This window comes from Eptesicus fuscus, chromosome 8 (assembly GCF_027574615.1).
Source record: "Eptesicus fuscus isolate TK198812 chromosome 8, DD_ASM_mEF_20220401, whole genome shotgun sequence".
NCBI lineage: Eukaryota > Metazoa > Chordata > Mammalia > Chiroptera > Vespertilionidae > Eptesicus > Eptesicus fuscus.
Window position 1 is genome coordinate 13399965 of NC_072480.1, and position 24500 is coordinate 13424464.

The following is a 24500-nucleotide window of genomic DNA, read 5'->3' on the forward strand; positions in this document are numbered from 1 at the left end:
TTATTTACTGTAAGGTCATTAGAAAAACAGTATGGGCACAGTGTAAACATGGGAATCCAGATATGTAACAATGATGTGGCTCAGTGGGAGAATGTGAATTTAAATCTTGGTGTGTTTTTTTCTAGAAGCTGCAATAACTTGGGACCATTTTATCAATCTTTTTGTGTCAAGGTTTCCTTATCCTTTCTACCCCCAAATGATAATTCTTTGTTTCTTTGATTCTAAGAAGTGTTACCCATCTATTCCCTATCCTCTTTAGCATTTCTGAAATCAGGAGAAATTGGCTTTCCACCAGGAAATAACCTTTAATGGACTTGTTTATGGTACTGCCTGTGTCACTGCGTAGGTATGGATCATTTAGCTCTCACAGGAGTTAAATTATTTGCTTTACTAGCAGCTTATGTCAGGTGAGATTTTTATATTCTATTTAAAAGAGTTAAAACATTTCAGTTTAAGCACCATAAATATTTGGCTAATAATTATGTTTACAGGCACACTAGTAATAAAAGCAATACTTTCCTTCTCATTCTCATTTCCTTCCCACAGAGGCTTTTAATTTTGTGTAATTTCGCCTCATTGATTTTTAAAGTGGAAAGGAGGAGGGAGAGAGAAAGAGAGAGAGAGAGAGATAACCATGTGAGAGAGACACATTTATTGGTTGCCCGGGGTCGAACCTGCAACCCTTTGGTGCATAGGCCTATGCTCTAACCACTTAGAACACTGGCCTGGGTATAATTGTGTACATTTTTAATTTTGTTGATTAACTCACCTATGTCCAGTTTTAAAAAACTTTTATTATGGAGCTTTCAAAATACACAAAAGTTGGAAAAATGAAGTAATAAACCTTAAGAGCTCTTGCACAGATTCTATAATTGTCTACATTTTGCAGGATAATTATTGTTTCATCTGGTCTGCTCCTACCTCCATACACACTTTTTTGGGAAATACTTAAAGTAAATTCCAAACATTATATCATTTCACCCATAAATATTTCTGTATGCATTATCCTTAACACATAGGCTATCTAAATATATATTTATATATGTGTGTGTATCTGCAGTGTTCTATAGCCTAACATAATTTTATTTGGTTTTAAAAAATGTATTCAATTTAATTTTTAAATATAATTGATTTTAATTAATTTAATTGATTTAAAGTTGATTTATCTTTATAGTTTAACAAAAAATTGAAAGGGTCCAATAAGTAAAATTAATATCCAATTTATATCCCAATTTCCCTACTTGTCTCACAATTGTTTTGTTTGAATCAGAATCCAAACATGGTTCATATATTACATATGCTGTTATCTATTTGGAATTTGAAGTCTCATAGAAGTTTAAGACAAATTTGAATCCCTAATTGTTTCTGAAACTTTTTAGGGAAATTTTTGCCTTACGGTGAATTAGCATTGAAACAAAAATAAAATACAACATTAGGTCACCTAACTTACATTAGGCAATGCAAATAAAGGCGGTTGAAATTGCCAAATTTCGGAAGATGAGGGATACAATTTTCAATGGTCAAACATTTGCCCAAAGCTAACCTTTTAAAGGGAAGCATAGAGTAATTTTTTTAGCATCTACTAATTTATAATTGAAATAAAGAGAATACAAAAATAATATAAGGTTAACCAAATAGAAATGCAAATGAAATACTAGTAGTCTTTGATATACCTTGAAATTACAGTTTTCAAAGTAAAGGTGCCAAGGAGATTAAGATCATAAGCACAGGCTATAAAATATGACTCTGGTGTTCTGCTTAACCTCTAAGGGCCAAAGGGGATTCAGAAGAACCTCTAGACCCAATGTGGAGAAGACCTAGCCTCAGTCTGTGATACTGGAATTCTATGAAACTTGATATAGAAGAAAGGGATGTGCAGCTGTGTGGATAATTAATGTTCTTTTGTTGGAAAAAAATTATGTACATTAATGTTAAATTTTGGGGAAGCAAAGAAATATACTAAATTGATACACCTTAGAATCTAAGTTATAGGTAATAGACGTGTTGGAGGATTAAATAAGTTGATTCAATGTAGGATATCTAATTGAAACCCTTAACTTTCTGATTTCTGTTAATATTTGGTAAGAACAAGAAGTCTTGAAGCTTTTTTCTCTTCCTACTTCTTTGAATTATCAAGAAAAGGTTATTGTTATTTTTGTGGGCTATACTCTGTTTCCAGAAGATAGGAACATAATATAATACACTGTAGGAAGTTCGTTGATATGTTTTTGTGCTTGAAGCATTAAATGCTCCTAGTTACTTAGAAAATAATGGCCCTCAACATGATTCACAAAGCTTTTACTATTTTTTTATGTTTATTTACCAGTGTGTTTTAAGTTAATTTTCTGATCTAATACTTTATAACTTATTTTAATTTAAATGTTTTACATTAGATTCTGAGTAATTTGGATACTATATACATTAGAATTGAGAATGTTATTGTACTTTTGCGAAAAACATTTTAGTGTGTATGTATTTGGTACTTAGTTTTGTAGTGTTGTTTTTTTTTTAAATCTTGCTTCATATATTACAGTACCTTGTAACATCATTTTGAATATGTTAAATCATCACTATAACCGTAGAGTTAGTGAAGGTGTCAGGGCCTTAAGACACACATACATATAGTAAGCCCTTGATTTTGTGGGCTTCGATTTAACAGACTTTGGATTTAAGGGACAAAATTTCCAGTCTGTATGTCGTATGTGAAAATTAATACCCTATTAATTTTAAAATGCTTTTAACCAAGATTTGTTTATAATTAAATTACAGGTTATTTTTTTTAATTAATTCACTTATTTTTAATAAATTTTAGCGAATAGGCATATGTTGGAAAAAACACTTTAGTAATTTCGCCAACATAAATATTACATATCTACAACTCTAGTCTACATTTTTAAATCCAAGAGTCACCACTCCTAAACAGTGTTTGGGGAATGATTAGCACATGATCACATCACATTGTGTGTGCTAATTTGTTCTGTTGTTGTGTGGTGTGACTTTCTGCAGCAGTTTTAATGTGTGCTGGCTGATGTTTCATGTGCGCTAAGCCACGCCCCAGCCATGTGCCTTTGTTTACTGGAGATGACTGGGGAATGCACACATTTACTAGGTCTATTCAGTATAAATTTAAAATTACAGCAATACATGTATTAGACTTTTCTGTTTACTTAAACTTTTCATGCATACTTAATTTTAGTTTATTAAACAAATGGAAGTAAAAACAGGTAAACTAATTTGTCAGTTTTTTAACATAATGCATTTGGAAATCCTCGTTTATTACATAATGGACACCCCCTCAGGCGAATTAGTTCGTTATAATAAGGTTTTACTGTACTATCTTTTTTCCTCAGTAATTGTCTTTGGTATCAGTACCTTGCTTTTTACTTTTATTATTATTTTTTCCTTTCACTCCTATTTATGTTACCATCCATTACACTAATGATTTTTTTCAAAAGTATTACATTAGCTCCCTAACTTGTCTTCATTTCCTTCAATTTTTATAATATGGCAATAGTTATTCTAAAGCATACCACTGAGTATATTTTTCTGTTTTTACAATGTTTCAATGCTTTCCATTGTCCACTAGTTCCTTAGTATCCTTCACAACCTATCCAGGCACCTTATTTATCTATCCATTTATTTATTTAGGTATATGGAGTTTCTTCTATGGAACCAGTCATTGTACTAGGCTCTAAGAGCAAATGGTGAGCAAAAACAAGCAGGAACTCTGCCTCCACAGGTCTAGTTTTGACAAAATAAGCATTAATAAATATGTCACATGGATAAGAGTGAAATTGCAATTGTTATAAATCCAACAAAAAGGAGGAATATGTGCTATTAGAGTTTACATTAAGGGTGCACTACATTTAGTCAAGGAGCTCATAGAAAGCTAAGATCTAAAGAGATGAGTAGGATTTACTACACAAAAAGTGGAAGGATAGTTATACCAGACAGAGAGATTGTTCAAAGGCTTTTCCCCCAAAGGAAGTATGCTTAAGAATGAGGGATTGGGAGAAGGCTAAAGTGACTTAGACATAAAGAAGAGGAATTATTGTAAAAAATGGAAAAGAAGGTTGGTTGGGTTTGATACCACACAGGGGCTCTGAGGTCATCCTAAATAATGTTTTCAATATAAAAGCAAGGGTTTTATTTGGCGGAAGACAAGTGACTGTTGAAAGACCAGTTAGGCAAGCATTGTTGCATTGGCCAAGGAATTTGGTGATGATAGAAGAGATAGAAAGAAGCAAGTTTTAAGAGATACTTAGAAGGCTAAATCAACCAAATTTGCTGACATTTGGCGGTATAAGGAAAGGAAGATGACTTTTTACAAAACTGGATACGTATATTATGATGCCATTCACTGAGCTAGGAAATGTTGAAAGAGTACTATTTTGGGTGGAGGAAAATTGTGAGTTCAGTTTTGAACGTGTTAGTTTGAGGAACCTTAGAGCCACTCAGCGGGAATATCAAGTAGGCAGGAGATTATTTGACACTCAGAAGAAAAATCTATGGTGGACATAGAAAATTTTAAAATATTATCTGAGTATATATATCAACTGAAGCTGTGGGTAGGCAGGATGAGGATTTAGAGCATAAATTGGCCAAGGCTTAAGACTGAGTCTTGAAGATGTGCAGCACTTAATGGCTAGGTATTCCAATTTGAGGGTTTGGGTGGAAGACAGAGAGAGGAGAGGAGGAAAACCATGAAAGTACTTCAGCGTGAAAGCCAAAGAAAGAATGTATTTCTATAAAGTGGTACATAGTTTTGAATGCTGCTGCAAAGCCAAATCTGAACAATCTCTACTCGTTTTTATGACTCCTTTGGTTACCTATTTCTGTTTAACAAATCATCCTAAATTTTAGTGGTTTAAAACAACAGTTTATTATTTCTCAAGATTCTTTGGGTTGGCTTTATTCAGCTGGGGGCTTAGCTGGGTCTGGAACACTCAAGATAACCTTATTTATTTGTCTGGCCATTGCTGCTCACAGTTGTGTGGGTACCTTGTTTCTTGTCCCTGTGGCTTCTGTCTCTCCATGTGATCTGTCATCAGTCAGTAGTCTAGTTCAAGCTTCTTTACATGGCAGCTGGCTCCTAAGAGGTGACAACAAAGCTGTGAGGCCTGTGTTAAGACTTAGAGGCCTAGAATACTTTTACCACACTCATCTACCACAATGACCAAAAAAAGATCATTGATGACTAATGGTGTGAGTTATTTTAGTAGAGTGAAAAGACTAGAAAATGACTAGCAGATGAAGAAAAATTCATTGTCATTCCTCTATATTTTCTCTAAACTTGACCCAAAGTAGGCTACTATTTTCTGAATGTTTCCGGTTTCTTTCCTTGCATGTTCCCTTTCCCTGAATGTTATTCCTCTATTTCCCCATATTAAAATTTTACACATTCTTAGAGGCTTTCCTAAAATCTTCAGTTTCTCTTCTTCTTTGTACTTAACCCTCCAGCAGTCCTGAATTTTCATTTACGTTTTTATCCCATTGTTTGTTTTTTATTGTTTCTTCTCATGTTTTTTTATCATGATCTTCACTCTATATATTCCCTATAATCTGCAATAGTTTATAGATTTTTAGTAAATTTTTCATTCTTTAAACTTACTCAGATGCTGTTTTCTCTGTGAGTCTTCCCTAATTCATCCCCATATTACAATTATTTGTTTACATGTTCTTGAAGGTAGGAAATTAGTGTCTGATGTGTCACCTTTCATTAAATAATTCCTTTGTTATAGCTTGATTTGTGATCCCATTCTTATTTTATAAAAGGCCTCTAATGATAACAATTAAAAATTGAATATTAATAATGACCTAATTACTTCCTTGGTACTATGCCAAGTTCATTGGTATTAGCCAGTGCATTAAACTATAAAGAAAAATGGTGGTTTGGTTTGTGAGGTAAACAAAATTTTGCAAGAAATATATGGTCATGTTCTTTGTATCTCTGAATAAGAGAAGAATTTATGAGGTTATATTTTGTGGGTCAAAGTGGAAGTATGCCCATATGCAAATTGTCATTATGAGTACTGTACACTGAGCTAGATGGAATTGTTGTTATGGGTTCAACATATAGAATGGTTGTTTCTCCAGTCCTGTTCTAGGTATCAAGCAGTTTTGCAGCTCATGTCTTTGTGTCCTCTATGTGAGGGTACATACAAGGGCCATAATTAGCTGCTTAGATACATAGGGACAGAACAACACTTCCAGCTCTTGGAAATAGGACTAATTAGTTCTGTGATGTTCTGGTAATGTTTTGCATACATGACCGTGGAATCCCTGTTTGTGTGTCTAATCCACATCAGTATGTGTCTTGGATGGGGAGGGACACAGAGAGGTGCTTGTGCTCTGATTACAGCCATTACTCTGCTCCTCTTGCTCTTGTACTTTCCTTATGCTGTGGGAATGGGAGGGCCTCATGCTTTCATTTGACAGATACTATGAGGGGGAGGGGAGAGGGACATAGAAAACAATCAGATACCTTTCCTTGACCTCTTTTAAAATGGTGGGATAGGCAGCCGGTAAATAGGTCATTAAAACAAGGTGGGAAGTATACTTACTAAAGGATGTATAATTTGAATTACTTTACAAATAGAACCAGTTGGCAGAATATCCCAAGTGCAAGAAGACACCTCCGAAGTGTTGGAATAAACCAGTCAATCCTGACATTTATGAAAAGCTCTGATATGATCATTATTCAGGAGCCCATTAGGTTGTATGCCAGGAGAAATATGTTGGGTTCCTGATTTAAAGACATTTTAAATATAAATTTTTTAAATCTTCTTTTGCTGTTAGTTGACTTCTATTTATTTTTTACATTTTGTAAGTTTAAAAAATAAATAATGTATAAGATCCTCATTAGCAGAGGTTTTATAATAGTTTCTCTTAAAGTGAGCTTGCTAAAACTTTATCTCCAATCTTGTTTATTTGGCTTGGTATAATCCTTATTAAATCCTGAAATAATGCCATGTTTATGGTAAGCGCTTAGTAAATCTATCTATATATATAAAAGCCTAAGCGACCATCTGACAGATAGCTATGATGCGCAATGACCACCAGGGGTCAGACGCTCTGACCGGTAGCTATGATGCACACTGAACACCACGGGGGCAGAAGCTCAATGCAGGTGCTGCCAAGCAGCGGTGACTTGGCAGCTAAGGTTCTCAGGTGATGCACCCGGAACCAGAGAGGAGGGAGTCCGATTCCAGGGTGCGTCCCCCGAGAACAATCCGGGACCCCTCAGGGGATGTCAGAGAGCCAGTTTCAGCCCAATCCCTGCAGGCCAGGCCAAGGGATCCCACCTGTGCACGAATCCGTGCACTGGACCTCTAGTAACTAAATAATTAAAATTTAAGTTGAGCCTTAGTCCAGTCTTAGCAAAGTCATGAATAATTAGAGTCCGAACCATAATCAAACGTAAAACAAATAAAGGGAAAATTGTACTTTTATATGTACAGAAAGTTTGAGCATACCTAATGATAGACTATCACCTACCTAATCTGGCCTTTGTTTTTTATGCCTATGGAGAAATAAATTTTACTCTTTTTTTTTAAAATAAATTCTAGAAAGACTCAAAGGTGAAAAGGCAATAAGATAGATCTCCAAAGGAAAGCAGGAAAAATAGTCTTCCTAAATTTAAGTTGGAGCTACATTTCCTTTTCTGTTAGTTGTTAAGATAATTGCTTAAGATATCTGGACTGTGATATCAATAAAATTAATTATTTTAAATAATAATGTAGAGAAACCTCAATTGTATTCAAGTAAAAGTAAAACTTTGTTAGTATAGACAATAATTTTCTTCGCTTATTAGTCCGTTTAGATTGAAGCTTTGCCAAGTATAATCTTATGGAAACCCCAATGAAGACCAATATCATAGTTATGGGAAAATTATTTTACTACTGAATTACACATTATTTATCCAATTCTTAAAATTCTCTGTTTTCCTTAGATTCTCTAAACTTGAATCATGTATTTTCCAAACAGATGTCTCCTGACATACAATCTTATATTACAACTTGCCTCTAAAATGGGGATAATAATAGTACCTACCTCATTGATTTATTATAAATATATGAAAAGATCATAGAATGGTGCTTGGCACATAGTGAGCCATCAATATGTTAACTATTGTTTAATTTTATTGTTACTACCCATGTACTAGAGAATGGGAAGAGACCAGCAAAAGGGAGAAAAGTGAATTGCTGCCTCTTTCCATTGGATAAAAGAGTAACTGGAGGGAAGGCACAGGATTGTGCTTTATAAAAACAGACAAGCAATCTAAAATGTTAATAATATTAATTAGTGGCTTAAAATTAATAGATTGATTCAGAAGTCTGTGATCTGAATTTTTCCCCCCCTTAAAGTGGTCACTTTTATAATTAAAGTTTCTTTCCATTAAATAGAATTAGTGTTTGTTTTTTTTATCATTTGTAAGTAGGAATTATAATACTATCTGTGGAATAAATGAACTATGTATATAGAGGGTTTAGCACACTGTCTGCCATATACATGGCAGTCCTTGGGTTACGTCAGACTTGATGTATGTTGTTTCGTGGTTACGTTGCCATCTCCCATTTATTTATAAAAAAAAAAGTTCCGTCATTTCAACATATGTCCATATGTGCTTTATGTTTTTGTTATTTATTTACCACAAGTAAAGGTCAGGAATTGTTATCTTTCTTTTAAATTATTTTTACTGTTTCACTTTATTACTGCTGTGTATGTGCTCTGTGTGAGTGATGTAGGTGCTTATGTAGGTGGGTTCTGACTTACGGTGAAAATCCTGTTATATTGCGCTGTAGGAACGATCTCTGACATAACCTGAGGACCTACTGTAATAGTAAGTTTGTGGTTGTAATTAATGACTACTTTTTTAGCATTATTAGTTTAGACACTGAAATTTCATACTAAAGTTTCCTGCAATTAAGTTTCAGAAAATAGCTATTATAAAACTATTTTCCTATCAACTGTTCAGAAATAAAAATCCTAATAAATATCTTGATAGCCAGAACTGTGATTTTCTTTGTTTTGTTTTTAATAAAAATATTTTTTATTAATTTTAGAGTTAAAGGAAGGGGAGGGAGAGAGAGAGAGAAAAAAACATCGATTGGTTGCTTCCCATATGCACTTGGACCAGTTCTGGATGCACAACTGGACATGTGTCCTGACCAGGAATTAAATGGTAACCTTTTGGTGCACAGGATGGTATTCAGAGAACTGAGCCACATCGGCCAGGGTGCCATACTGTGGTGATTTTTTTTCTTCTTCTTTCTGTTTGTTATATTATCCTTAAACACATCTCTAAAACAGATTCCTTTAGGAACATAGAACCTTTCATCAGAACTCTTTAAGTAGTGCGACCATATTTTTATTATGCATCTTTAAATCTCCAGAGTCTCAACATACCTAATATTTGGGAGGTGCATAAAAAATGAGTGGAAGCAGACATAATTTTCAGGGAAATAGTCTAACTTCTTGCAGTATATTTTAATAGATAATCAAGTAGAACTTTGTTAGCGTTCTTATAAATGTCTGAGTATTGGGGTTAGTGATTATATCTGATTTACCTTTTATTGAGTTGAGATGTGTATGAAGTTTTCTTGGGTTTTGTATAAAATAATGACACTGTCATAAAAGAGGTATAGATTATTCAACTATTTGATTAATTTACTGGCTTTTTACAGTTTTTTCCATATTAATACTATTTTAGATAAGAATAATTGATAAAAATTTCTGCATATTTACCTGACATACAATTAGTTTTATGTTACAGATTTTTAAAAATTCAAATGAAACAGAACATTGCAGATAGTGAAGGTATAGTTTCCTTTGTTCCTCTACTCAGTTTTACTTTTTCCTCTTCCCCATCCTAGAAGCAACAATTACCATGAATTTGGTGTGTAGCCTTCCAGTTTATGTCTCACTACATGTATATATTATACATATATAAGACTATACTAAGTAATTATTTAACAGTACCTATGGATGCTAGTCTGTGTGCCATTTTGCCTTTATAAAATGTGCCTTCTTTTTCATCTCATATTTGTTTGGATCCAGAAATAAACTCACATTTGTATAGTCAACCAATTGAAGATAATGTGATGTTCCAGAGCAGCAGAGAAAGGGTGATCTTTTTAAAAAAACAAAACAGGGCTACATCTGCCCGTGTGGCTCAGTTAGTTGAAGTGTAGTTCGAGAGATTTGATCCCCAGTTGGGGTGCATACAGGAGGCAACTGCTCCATGTTTCTCTCCCTCTCCCTCTCCCTCTCCTTCCCCCTCCTTGTCCCCCTTCCCCTCTGTCTTTCACCCCTTCCCTTTCCTTCTTTTTCTACCCCCTCCTTCTCCACTCTTTTCCCTCCCCACTCCCTCCCTCCCTCTCCATTCCTCTTTCTCTAAATTCAGTAAAAACACATCCTCAGGCGAGGATTAAAACCAAAAACCAAAAATGGGGCTATGTGAATGGATATCCATTAGAGAGAAAAAAAATCTACCTTTACCCCTACCTCATATCATATAGTAAACCCAATTCTGAATAAATTTCAGGTTTAAATGTGAGAAAACAATAAAACTTTTAGAAGAAAATAGAACATTTTCATGATTGTAGACACAAAAGTATTGTACTAACCATGAAAGGAAAATATAACAAATTCTATTTATCAAAAGATACCACTGAAATAATGAAGGAGGTCATAGTGTGGGAAAAGATATTTGTAATGCCTATATCCAACAAAGGACTCATCTAGAATCTAAATATATAAAAGCCTAAGTGATGGAATGACCGGTCACTATGACATGCACTGAACACCAGGGGGCAGACGCTCAACGCAGGAGCTGCCCCCTGGTGGTCAGTGTGCTCCCACAGCGGGATCGCTGCTCAGCTGACCAACCCATCCTGGCAGCCCACCAGCCCAGTGGCAGCCACTCATTCCCTCAGTAGTTCTGCAGGTCCAGTCTCCAGAGAACAGTCCAGGCACTGACGGACCAGCACCACCAGCATGATCCTGACAGCACTGCCGGCCTCCTGGAAGTTGGCCTTGGGTGCTGTGGCTGTTTCCCCTCCCTAGACACTCCACAAGGAAGCAACAATATAAAAGCTGCCACCAGGTGGCTTCCGACAAGCAATGCGAATGTCAGTGGAATGGATCCGGATCTTGGATCCGCAAGGGTGTCCCGCTGCCCACCCGGAGGACCTATTGCGCTCTCCCCCACTCTTGGAACCCCACCTGTGCATGAATTTGTGCACCTGGCCTCTAGTATGTTAATAATCCTTCAAATCAATAAGAAAACGGTAACTCAATTTTTAAAAAGTAGGCAGAAATTAATAGGCACTTCATGAAAGAGCATAGCAAAATGGCCAAGAAATGAATGAAAGGTGTTCAGCTTCTATAGATTTCAGGGAAATTCAAATCCCACTGAGACTGCACTACACACACCCCAAAATGGCTAAAATGAAAAAGGCAGCCAAACTAAATGTTGGTGAAGGAGATATGGAACAACTGGTATTCTTGGTCACTGCTTGTTGGAGTATAAATTGGTACAACCCTGTTGGAAAACTGGCAGTATGTAATAAAAGTAAGTATATTCATATACTATTAACCCAGCAATAATGCTTCTAGGTGCATATCCAGCAGAAATGCATATATATGTTTTCTATAAAGACATGTACTATAATTTCATGGTTTTGTTATTCATAATATACCCAAACTAGAAACAACCCAAATGCCTTTCAACAAAAAACATAGGTAAGTTAAAGTGTATTCCCCTCCCTCCTGCCCCACATGTGCTGTATGGCAATGGGAATGAATAACCTACACTTGTATGCAACAGTATGGATGAATCTCACCCTGTAATATTGAATGAAAGAAGTAATAAGCCAAAAAAAGCAAATTCTATTTATGTTATATTATCCAAAAAATACTGTTTTGAGATCTGTGTTGAATTTTAGAAATCTGGTTTATTCATTTCAGCTCTGGTTTATGAATAGATCACAGTTTATTGACTAAAGGCCTGCTGCACGATCAGGGCCAGGGAGGTACACAGGAGGTTGGCCAGCCGGGGAGGGGCTGCAGGAGGGCTTCAGGGTGTGTCCGGCCCCTCTTGCTCAGTCCTGATCAGCCAGACCCCAGCAGCAAGCTAACCTACCAGTTGGAGCATCTGCCTTCTGATGGTCAGTGCATGTCATAGTGACTGGTTGACCGGTCGACTCTCTGCCACCTGGTGGTTAGTGTACGTCATAGCGAGCTGTTGAGCGGCCTTAGCATATCATTAGCATATTACACTTTGTTTGGTTGAATAGCTGACCAGTTTACCAGACACTTAGCATATTAGGTTTTGATTATATAGGATTATATAGGATTCCCTTATTGGACTTTTAGGTTGTTTCCATTTTCCCTCTATTTACAATAATGCTGTAGACAGTGTTCTTTTATATGGCTTCTTGTGAAAATAAACATGAGAGTTTCTCTATAACTAGAGATGACATTGCTGGGTCCTAGGGTATGCTCATCTTTAGCTAACCAGACATTACAGATTGCTCTCCAGAATGACTGTATATAGGAGTGATGAGAGTTCCCATTGCTATGTATGCCTATCCTTTTACTTGGTATTTTCATACTTTTAAATTTTGCTAATGTGATGGGTGTGAAATTTTATCTTTGATATTTTAATTTGTATTATCTGCTGTTAGTGTATTTGAGCATATATCCACATATTTATAGGCTGTATGGATTTCCTTGAGTATTTTTTGTGTGTGTCCATTTTTCACTTTGGGGAATTATCTATTCATATTTAATGCATATTTTTCTAAAGGTTAATTTTATGTTTTTCTTATTGATTTACATGCAATTTACTTTGATTCTCAAAGTCCATGTATTCAGAGAGACTTCTCTGTGATTTTAAAACATTGCTAAAATTTCAACTGTAGACTTTAGATTTGGAATAATTCAACCCTTCTAAGAATATTTTCTTCCATGCTTTTTATATTTCTCCTGTCCCTGTTTGTCTGCTACTACTCCTTCCAATTTAAACTAGCACATTTTAGCTATAGGGGATTTTCCTCTCTCTTCTCCAGTAATGACAGAGGGTAGTGATATGGGAATCTACACTAATAAAAGAGAAAGATGCAAATTGACCGTACCTCCGCTACGCCCACAAACCAATCAGGAGCAAGTATGCAAATTCACCCAACAAAGATGGCGGTGGCTATGGAGCTGGAGCGAGCAGGAGGCTTGGGTTGTCCCTCTACCCCCCACCACCCCCCGCCCTGGTCTGCCCTGGCCTCCGCTCAAGGCTACAAAGTTTCAATTATAGAAGATAAATAAATTCCAGATACCTGCTTCCAGCCTGTCCTGGCCTCCGCTCAAGGAGGCGCTGGAAAAAAAAAGCCCCTTACCCAGGCTGGCCACACCCCCATGCGGTGAGGGTCCCTGCTGGGGGGCTTAGCCAGCCTGCAAACAGCCATCAGCCCCTCACCTAGGCTGGCCAGGCACCCCAGTGGGAACCTCTACCCTGAAGGGGGTGTGGCCAGCCTGAAAACGTCCCTCAGCCCCTCACCCAGGCTGGCCAGGCACCCGGCGGGACTCCTCACCCTGAAGGGGCTGTGGCCAGCCTGCAAACAGCCATCAGCTCCTCACCCAGGCTGGCCAGGCACCCCATTGGGGACCCCCTCCCTTAAGGGGGTGTGGCCAGCTTGAAACAGCCCTCAGCCCCTCACCAAGGCTGGCCACGCCCCCCCAGCGGGGACCCTCACCCCATGGGGGCGTGGCCAGCCTGCAAACCACCACAGGCCCCTGTCCCAGGCTGCCCCACGCCCCTAGGGAACCCCCACCCTGATCCGGGACATCCTTCAGAGCAAACCAGCTGGACCCCACCCGTGCACTGGGCCTCTATCTATACTAATAAAAGGGTAATATGCTAATTAGACTGGGAAACCTTCCAGGAGACCTTCCAGACATTCTTCTGGACAAAGCCATGGTGGTGGAGCCGAGGTAGAGGCGGTTAGAGGCCAAGAGGGGAGGGAAGTTGTGGGTGATCAGGCTGGTGGGGGGGCGGGGCCGTTGGGGGTAAGCAGACCAGCAGGGGGCCAGTTGGGGGTGAGCAGGCAGGCAGGGGGGGCATTTGGGGCGAGCAGGTCAGCGGCGGGGGGCAGTTGGGGGCGAGCAGGCCCGCAGGCAGAGTGGTTAGGGGCAATCAGGCAGGCAGGCAGGTGAGCGGTTAGGAGCCAGCAGTCCCGGATTGTGAGAGGCATGTCTTACTGCCGGTTTAGGCCCGATCCCTGTAAACTGGCAGTAGGACATCCTTCGAGGGGTCCCAGATTGGAGAGGTTGCAGGCCGGGCTGAGGAACACCCCACCCCCCCCCGCACAAATTTCGTGCACTGGGCCTCTAGTAGGAATTAATAAAAAATAGGAAAATGAATTAAATTTGACAGATTTATAAAATGTACAAAATATGCTTGTGACCCTTTTTGTTTTTTTGTTTGTTTTAATTGAAATACATTCTAGATCTTTCATTATACAGCCAAATGCTAATTATTTCATTATATATTGTCTCCTTTGTAGATGTTCATCATTATCTGATTAGTTTTGTGTGTTTGTATGTATGTCAGATATCAGATTAGTTGTTTGTATATGTATTGTATGTGTTTATAGTATGGGGTCTCATTATTCTATTCACCACTTATATTGAGGTCTATGCAGTGCTGTTATCCACTGGATTCTTGAGATAGTTCCATGTATCTATTACATCTCAGAGCATTGCATTAACAGTTGAAACCCTTTTCTGCCACTGTCACTGGTGCTTGGATGTTTCTGTGATCTTAAAGAGAAAAGGACCAAGTACCCAGTAGTTGTGCTTCCGTAGTACAAGGGTGGTTTGTCTGGAGTAAAGGCTTTCTTATTTATCTTCTGGCAGGATGAGGTAATAGCTTGGAGTTCCTGAGCTGTTTTAAAAGTATCACAGAGTTTTTGAGGTAGAGAACCTTCCTCAGAGAATATCTTGGCCAGATTTCTTCCAACATTCTTTCCTTATCTCCTCTGAATTCTGCCTTAAGTAGGGTCAGTGCCAGAGGAAGAGCTCATGACTCCTATCTATGGTCACAAAATCTTGGCTGATCTTGATAAAAGAATCATATTCTCTTGGCATGAATCTTTTGGAGAGAGGTGTCAGATTTGCAGAGCTTTACTAGGACCCTTCCTTAGACTAGAATCTGATTTTCTTTTAATGGTTTGATGTAAATCAATGAAGAAACTTGAGTTTTATGTTGGTGTAGAATGACTTCAATCCATAATTTGTTAAGTTCAGAAATCTTCCTTGAGATGAGAAATAGAAAGGCTGTAAGCAATGCAAGTATGTCTTTATGAAGAAAGTAGCAAAAAATTTGGCAATTTAATTTGGAAGTGAACATTTTAGTGTGTTCTGTAGTTTGAAGAAAACTCCAATATTGTATAAATAAGTTCCTCAGTATGCTGATTCTGGTCTTTATTTTTATTTTTAGAAATTTTATAAGTGATAAAGATTTTTGTTTTCCTAAGGACTGTGTCATCATCACACTTAAAATATTGTTTATAATTCCAATAACATATTTCAAAATTTCCCGATTTTTACAAAAATCTTTCCTTTTGATTTTCTTTGTCTTTTATTCTATAACAATTCCACCAACCTTTCTCACTTCCTATTCTACATTTTCATGCCATTAATTTATTGGAAGAACCAGGTCATCTGTCCTGTGGATGTCTTGCATTCTGGATTTGACCGATTGTTGACGTGTGGTGGTGTTAAACTTGATCCTCCTATAATCCCCAGTATTCCCCGTAAACTGGTAGTTAGGACTTGATTAAATGTCGGTTCAACATTCCCTTCCCCTTCCCCTTCCCTTCCCCGTCCCCTTCCCCTTCCCTTTCCCTTTCCCCCTTTTCTTTCCTTTTAATGTTTTACATCCTATTGCATTATACCCTGTCTGGTTGTCCCCATTTAGTTATGCTAAGATTGATGTGTGGATTATCTTGTTACTCTGTTGGTACAGAGGTGCCCATTAGAATCACTTTAAAGCTTTTCAAGATTCTTAAGAATCTTAGATTATGATTTAGCAGGTCTATTGGGGAAGAGGAGAGACATTAAAAAAAAAAAAAAAAACACATGCAAAGAGGGTATGGGGGTTTAATGGTGATGGGGGAAAAAACAGATGCAAACAACCCCAAACCCTCTCTGTTTTTATTCAGATGTGTTAAGAATCATTACCTTTAATAACATTTAATATGCAATTAGAGTGACAAAATTTACTTTCTTGCAAATGCTTTGGAAATGTATATTTTGTATAAAATGAAGCATATTTAAATTATTAACTGTGGAGATGTTTAGGACTGCTGCAGTGTAATAGAGAAAGTACAGACTCATACCCAGGAGGCCAAAATAATTTTTCTCTGAGACCCTTTTTTTTTTTTAATCTAGAAAATAGGAATAAAAAGGGTGGTTTTGATGATGAAATATGATTATTTGAAAACAGTCCAGCACTTGGTGGATAGTTGAATTAAAATCTGAAAAACATTACAGTTCTAGATTTCTTTCAATTGAGATCTTCAGAGAAGAGCTTAAGAAAATTGAAGTAAATATCGCATGTGCTATTTTAGTTATATCTGCAAATGCTTTTGGGCTTGTTTTTTGAGTGATAGGACACTCATGATGTAGTTTTAATACAAGTGTAATTAATGTGGCCTTTTGGGAAAAGTAGCATGTGGAAATCTTATTGTTTTTTTCCCCCCTTACTTTCAGCTCCATTTACCTCTTAATTCTCCTTTGCCTGGAAGTGAATTGACCAAGGAACCTTTTCGTTGGGATCAGAGACTCTTTGCATTAGTGTTGCGGTTGCCTGGCACCATGTCAGTAGAATCAGAACAGTTGACAGGTGTGCCTTTAGATGACTCTGCAATCACACCAATGTGTGAAGTGACAGGCGGTAAGTTTTTTGCTGGCAGTAATTTAGTGACTTAAAGCAGAGTTTACCTGAATGTTTTAAAATGTACATTTCAAAAACTCCATGTTTGTTTTTATCTAACAAGTTATAATATTAGTAATTAGTAGTCACATATGGTTTTAAAACTATATTGATGAAGGTCTGTGCGTTGATTTGAATAGGATATGAATACTTTTGGATCTAATAATGAATGGTAATTTTTCTGCCCATATAGAAAGTGCTGGTATTTGAAGTTGTTAAACTTATTTTCTTATCTAAAAGATTTCCAATGATTTACAAATGTCATGGAATTATTTTTTGTGAAAAATGTTTTGAGAATCATATCAATATCCATTATGCATCTAATGATTAAAGCCTGGCTAAATGCAGTTTTCCCCAGAGGCAAAGAGGAAGCTAGATGTGTTAGAGTAAACACAGGTAGTAAGGTCAAACCCAGCTAGTCCAGGTAGTCAATATGCTAAGTTAACATTAATAAAACTCTTGAAACAGAACATGTAATAGCTAACAGGTGGATTAATTCATGTAATTGTGGAATTAGCTAACAGGTGGATTAATTCATATAAGTATGTATTGAGTACCTAGTGTGTACCAAGCATTGTTCTATGACTTCAGTAGTGAATATGACATAGTAGTCTTGCTTTCATGGAGCATTTTAGTTCTTATTGAAGGAATTTAACAGTAAAATATCCAAGTCTGGCATACCACTATTTCACCTGTGTCAGGGACCTGTGGCATAGTCTCTAGACACAGTTGGTACTTTATTGAGATTCCTTCATAGCCAGCTATCTAAGTTAAAGACAAATATAAGGTCTAATTGATACTTTAGATGCCTTCTAAAATTTCACGGGTGTTGGACATCTGCAAAATTCACAGACAAAAAGGGTATGTGAAGTAGGAAGTTGTTATTCTATTATTAAATGTTCTCATTTAATAGAAGTACTTTTTTGTGAACGCGTATAATGCCTTCACAATTTAATTTACAAAAGAAAAAAAGATGTGTGCACACAATTTAAAGGGAAACCTATCTGTCATCTAAATTTGAAGAATCACTGCTAACAATTCTCTGTGCATGGATAATATTTTTCAGTGACAGCCCTAATTGTTTCTGTGGGTGGATGCACATTTGTATTCAGGAAATATTAGTTTTCAGCTTTGCTAAAATCCTGATTTATTTTTTTAACTCTAGGTTTTTTACTTAACAGATTGAAGAAGGCCATTGAGGCTGTAATTGAAACATTCTCACTTTGGAAATTCCTTACTATAAATTACTTAGTTTGAACTTAGAATTATGGTAAAGTTATGGGACTACATGTACTTCTAGCATCAAGAATATTCAGAGTGTGAAATGAAGTGAGTGGTATAATCAGAAAGGGTCTGAAAAGAACCTAAAACCTCATGTAGTAGTTAACGTCCTTGCCTTTGGGCAGTAATATACTAAAGTTATGTTGTTTATTCTTTGAAAGGAACATCTCTAGAGGAGAAGATTCCGAAGTCACCCTTGGTAATATCTCTTAATGACCCAGAAACCTTAGTTAAGAAATGAGGAAGCTTTTCCCAAATATACATCCTGAAGTACTAGTTTATTTCCCTCTTTCCATGCTCTTGCTAGCCATAATGGGAAGTGGCTCAAATGCTTTTCGTATCTATGTATATAAAACCCTAAGTGACCGTTGGACCGGTCACTATAAATCACACTGATCACCAGGAGGCAGACGCTCAATGCAGGAGCTGCCCCCTGGTGGTCAGTGCGGCGTCGGCGGCAGGCTCAGTAGAGCCAGGATGAGCGGGAGTGGCACAGCGCCTGACTCGGGCTCCTCCTCGGCCGCCTGCCGCTTTACGCACTACTACATCTCTCAGGGGATGTTGGACTGCCGGTTTCAGCCCAGCCCCCCAAATTGGGCCAAAACCTCCAGTCCGACATCCCCCAAGGAGTCCCGGATTGCGAGAGGGTGCAGGCCAGGCTGAGGGACCCCACCGGTGCACAAATCCGTGCACCAGGTCTCTAGTATCTCAATAATATATTTTCTTATTTATTTTTCACTAAAGAAAGTTTTGAGGATTAAAATCTCAAAAATCTATCAAAAAGGTAGAAAGAACAGAAAAGCTAATATCCATTGGTATTGCACTATGTAATATGTAATCACTACTAATTCTTGTGCACTTTTTCTTGTGCATTTTTAAAGACTTAATGATATGAGTAGCGTGTATACATTTATTTTTCCCATTGTAGAATAATTCATGTTCATTGGGGAAAAAATTGGAAAGAAATTTGCCTGTGTTGCCAAAATAATGATTAATATTTTGTTATATTTTTTATGTATGCTTTTTAAAAAAATTTGTAATTGTCGTAAGCATTTTTTCCTTAACTACCACGTAACTAATGAGCACCCACTCTATGCCAAATAACTATTCTTTTAAAAAAAATTTTTGTTTATTGACTGTAGAGAGACAGAGGGAGAGAGAGACATTGATTTGTTCCAATGCACTTATTGATTGATTTTTTAATATATATATTTATTGATTTCAGAGAGGAAAGGAGAGGAGAGATAGAAACATCAATGATGAGAGAAAAATCATTGATTGGCTTCTGCATGCCTCCTACTGGGGATCGAGCCAGCAACCTAGGCACGTGTCCTTGACTGGAATCGAACCTGGGACCTTTCAGTCTGCAGACCAATGCTCTATCCCCTGAGCCAAACCAGCTAGGGCCAAATAACTATACTTGATGCTGGGAATACAGCAGGAACAATAGTCAGAAAGCTTACATTTTGGGATGTCTGACATGAAAGCATGTAAAATGAATAAATGTTATTGTAGGGAGTGCTGCTTATTGTGAAGGAAATAATAGGGTAAGGGTTTAGAGAGTAAGTTGAGAAAGAGTGAATATTCTTGGGAAGTCTTCTGAGGAGGTGCCCCCATTTTTTTTAAACCATGTACCTAAGGAATATGCTTACTCCCGTTTGAATCACTTTGAAATATTGCTTATCCTTGGAGATTGTTATCATGTGTAAAGAAGTAAACAAAACAGTTTTAAAAATAAATTACATTTGCATATCTCTAACCTTGAAGTTAATGTCACTTGTTGGAATAGAAATTGAATCAGCCCTGGTGTGTCTTAAAAATATTAATCTGGCTAAAACTATTGTTACAGCATATTCATCCACCCTCAATTTTTCAATTAAGGTGTAATTGACATACAACATTATGTTATTTCAGTTGTACAACATAAGTGAGTTAATATTTGTATATGTTGAGAAATGATCACCACAACAAGTGTAACATATGAGTAGAGATCTGAATAATGAGGTAAAGAAAGATCTAGGCAGAAGAAATAGTAAGGGAAGGAGCATGCTCTGTATTTTCAGAGCAACAGGAAGGATGATGTTACTAGAGCTTACATGGGAAGAAGTAGAGAGTAACAGGTGTAGAGACGTAGGCAAGGACCAAATATTGAATATCCTTTTAGGTCATAATAAATATTTTCTATTTTCCTACTGCAACGAGAAGCCATTACAGGTCTTTTTATAGGAGGTGACATCTGATTTCTATTTCTGAAAGATCACTTCAGTTCCTAGATGAAAATATACTGTAAAGTGGCAAGAATTGAAGCAGGGACTAGAAAGAGATGACTGTACTTTGGTTTAAAGTGCTAGGTTTGGAAGTGGTAAGGAGATCTGATGCAAAGGAGAACCGAAGATAAGGACAATGAGGGAAGAAGGAATCAAGGATGATTCCTAAATTATCCAGTTGACCTGAACAAGGGGAAGTGAATGGACTTGTATGAGTACACTGGGGAGAAGCAGGTGTCGGGGAGGCAGGGGGATGCTATCAAATAAAAAATAATGCCTAAGACGTCAGTGGAAGTATCGAGGATGAAAAGCATTTCATAAAAATTGTAAGACAATTTCTAGAGTAAATCAGTTTAACTTAGCCTCTGTTAAGGACTGTTGCCTAACTTAGAAATACTTCTTTGTTTCTCTGTTATACTAAAATGCTAAGTCTAGTAGACTTCGGTGGGTATATATTTTTTTTCACTTTACTGCCTTCAGGCTCTTATATTTAGATTTTAATTTTAATTTTGGTGGATTCTATATAACCACAAGTGAGCCAGCTTTTTGGCTTGAAGGTGTGTGTTTTCTGCACAAATATAATTAGTGATCCTAGAAACTTTATGCTTCAAAGTATCATCCATTCCAAGGGGTGAGTTTTTACATAGAGAATAAGAGAAACATTCTGTAGGATATAGGCTCACTTTGTAAAGATGGCAAAATTTGCTATTTCTCTTTAACTTTCAAAAGAACTAATGGATTTTTGTTATTTGCCAAGTGACTCAAGTTATTCACACTCAAGTTTATTCACTTTTTCTCTAATTTTTGTTAAACATCTTTGTTAGTAATTTTATTTCATACTAAGATCATAACTCATTTACTTACATTTTCCTAATCAGTTAATTGATGACACAGGTTAGGGGGTAGAGAGAATTCCCACAATTTCACACTTAAAAACTTTTGTTTTTTAATGGCATCTTAGGAATATGCTTAAGTTTCATGAAACACGATATTAACCTTTATGCTATAGTCTTCTACATACTTTGTGTATTAAGATGGTCAGCCTTTATTGTTTTATGTACATTTTTAAATTGCCTGAGAAAAAATAATTTACTAATTCTTTCCATTAAGTGTGACTCCATATAGACATTCTGTTTTAAATATTGATTTCAAATTAACATCATGATTTCCGTAGAACAAAATATACCCAGATTAAAGTTTCTAATACTCTAAGGATTTGAATCTTAGCTGTACTCGTGTACTAACTTGGATAAATTAGTTAATCTCTGTGTGCTTTAGTTTTCTTAATTCTTATTGGGAGAAAGTAGCCCAACCATTGTTGCTAGGATTAAATAAATTAATAAGATGATTAGAATGGTGCCAGGCACATAGACACTCTGTAATTGGTAGGTATTTTTATGATTCCGACTATCATTATTGTACAACGATAAGTTATTTGTTATATGATACTTGCTTTCTAAGTAAAGCTGACTCTGAGGATTTGAATCACACTGCTACCTAATGTTCTCTTTTCTGAATAGCCTTTAGCAAATCACATGTTAAATATAAATTGATATGGGTAATTTGGTATGTCAGATACAATGATATAGTCATGTTTGGTTGAATTGTTGAATTTGTAAAATTCCATATTAAGCTCATTGCAAATTATGTTGTAAAATGTTTAAAGATTGTTTTAGTTGTTAAGCTTTTTAGTATTGGTCTGTATTAACACATAATAGAAGTATGGTACAAGTTAAATATGTAATTATAAATTTTATAGTAGTCACATTAAAGAAAAACAGGTGAAATTAATTTTAATAATATCTTAATTCAATATATATAAAATATTATTTCCACGTGAAATCTATATTTAAAATTGTTGAGGCATTTTATGTAATTTTCATATTAAGACTACAAAATCAGGTGTATATTTTATACTTAATGTACATCTCAATTTGGACTAGCCATATTTTTAGTTTTCAATAGCCATGTGTGGCCAGTGACCACATATGGGATAGCACAGGTATAGATATGTTGAAAATTTCTATTTAAGGAATCCTTTTATTAGTTTGTTTTTTTCTTAATTACTAGCATTTTAATGCTTCTGAACTAAAAATTCTATAGATTTAAAATATTCAAAAAGGAAATTTATTTAAGATAGGTAATTTTCAAGCATGTAAGCCAAATGAAATTTAGAAAAGCACATTCTACCACTTATATATTAAAGAGATGTAATTCCCAAGTATGTGAACCAAGTGAAATTCAGAAAAGCAAAGGCTACTATCTGTATATTAAAATGCAAATATTTAAAATAAGCAATAAATGTCAGCAGATCAATTAAGTGATCTATTTGCTTAGCATTAATTTTATTGATAATACTTGTTAAGCAGGAATAAGGTTTTGGGGGAGTTAGATTCTAGATGTTGTGTATGTATAGTAAAGATAAATTAATTGTATTGGGTAACAGTTGGAGATAGTTTTTATGTCTATATTTTTGAAATCACACTTTATATAAGTAAAGTATGACATTTTTATTGTGGTTTGTTCAGAACGAGATTTCTATTTTCCATGTACCCATAATTGGAAGGAAAAAATTTATAGACTCTCACGACATGGAATTGTTGGTTTATTGAAAATTACTGTTTTGTTCATTCTTGCATAAGATAATGAAATAAGTCAAGCTTTACCATTGAACTTTTGTTAATCAATATACTGTCAGAAAACCCACTATTATTCTTTCTTACTAAAGGTAGGAATTTCTACAACTGACTAGTTCACTTTATTTTATTTTATTTATTTTTTAATCTCAGGTCGCTCTTACTCTGTATGTTCTCCAAGAATGCTTAATCAGTGTCTGGAGTCCTTGGTGCAGAAAGTGCAAAGTGGAGTGGTGATAAACTTTGAAAAAGCAGGACCAGATCCTTCCCCTGTAGAAGGTATTATCACACTTTTCTTATAGACATTCTAAATTTGCTGTATCAATTATTCAACTAGAATTGAAAAGTAAGAGCCATAGACCTTTTTAAGCATTTATAGATGAGCAACCTCATATTTCCTTTTTAGTATTATAATGTTGTCTCTCTCCTGTATATATGCTTCTCCTATGTCCCTTAATTCACAGGAGCGAACTCTAGGTGTTTATTTAATTCCTTAGCACTATTTTTTCTAAGGATCAAACTGGCCAGAACCAAATGGTTTATGTGGTTCCAAACACGAGGAACCAGCCTTTACCATTAAGCTGGATTATTTAACTCCAGCTAAGCTCCACATAGCTTTATTCCAATATTCTATGATCATGAACTATTTATATTAGAAGGTATAAGGAGTTACCTTAGAACCAAGGGACAACTATTACATCTGGACCCTCTGCATTATACAATGGAGCTTATAACAAGAATTAGAAAGTTATTAATGACACTTGGCAGAGGCGATCCACAGAGTGGGAGAGAGAAAGGTCACAGAGATGAAAAAATGGGTATCCTCAGAGGGGGATTATAGGAAAGGAGCAGAAGACAGTTAGGATTATATAAATTGTATCATTGTTTCTGTTTTAAATTTTTAATTGAATTGTTAGGCATGGAATGTATTTATATTATTTTAGTACTTGGCTTAAAGTTAGGCACTAAACAAATGTTTAGTTGAAGAGAGTTGCTATTTTGGTAGAATTATTTCAGATTAAAGGTAGGTACTTCAAACATGGATTTGCATATTAAGTTTTTCTTTAGTTATTAGCCTTTAGTTAAAATGATTACTTTTTTAGCAATACTTATCTAGTATTTCCTAAGCCAACCACAATGATGAAAATATTGAGTATTTGCCTTTATCATCTGGTGGGGGAAACATATCATTCATTAAATAACTATTTACCATGAAGTATGTTTTACATATTCTGATTGGGCAAGCAAATGATACTGTGAGCCCTCCTTTCAACTGCTGAACTCATACTTGGCATTTGCAGACTTGACTCTCTAGTGAATTTT

At 36.1% G+C, this 24500-nt stretch overlaps 1 protein-coding gene across 3 annotated transcripts in view; it reads left to right on the forward strand.

Annotated features, from left to right (window-relative positions):
• The window catches only part of INTS6 (integrator complex subunit 6), a 108289-nt gene that overhangs the window by 47608 nt on the left and 36181 nt on the right, over window positions 1-24500 (forward strand). For all 3 annotated transcript variants that reach the window (XM_008152074.3, XM_028161363.2, XM_028161367.2), the window contains 2 exons: window positions 16771-16954; window positions 23331-23456. In XM_008152074.3, coding sequence (XP_008150296.1) covers window positions 16771-16954; window positions 23331-23456 — 310 coding nt within the window. The remainder of the gene's footprint in view (window positions 1-16770; window positions 16955-23330; window positions 23457-24500) is intronic.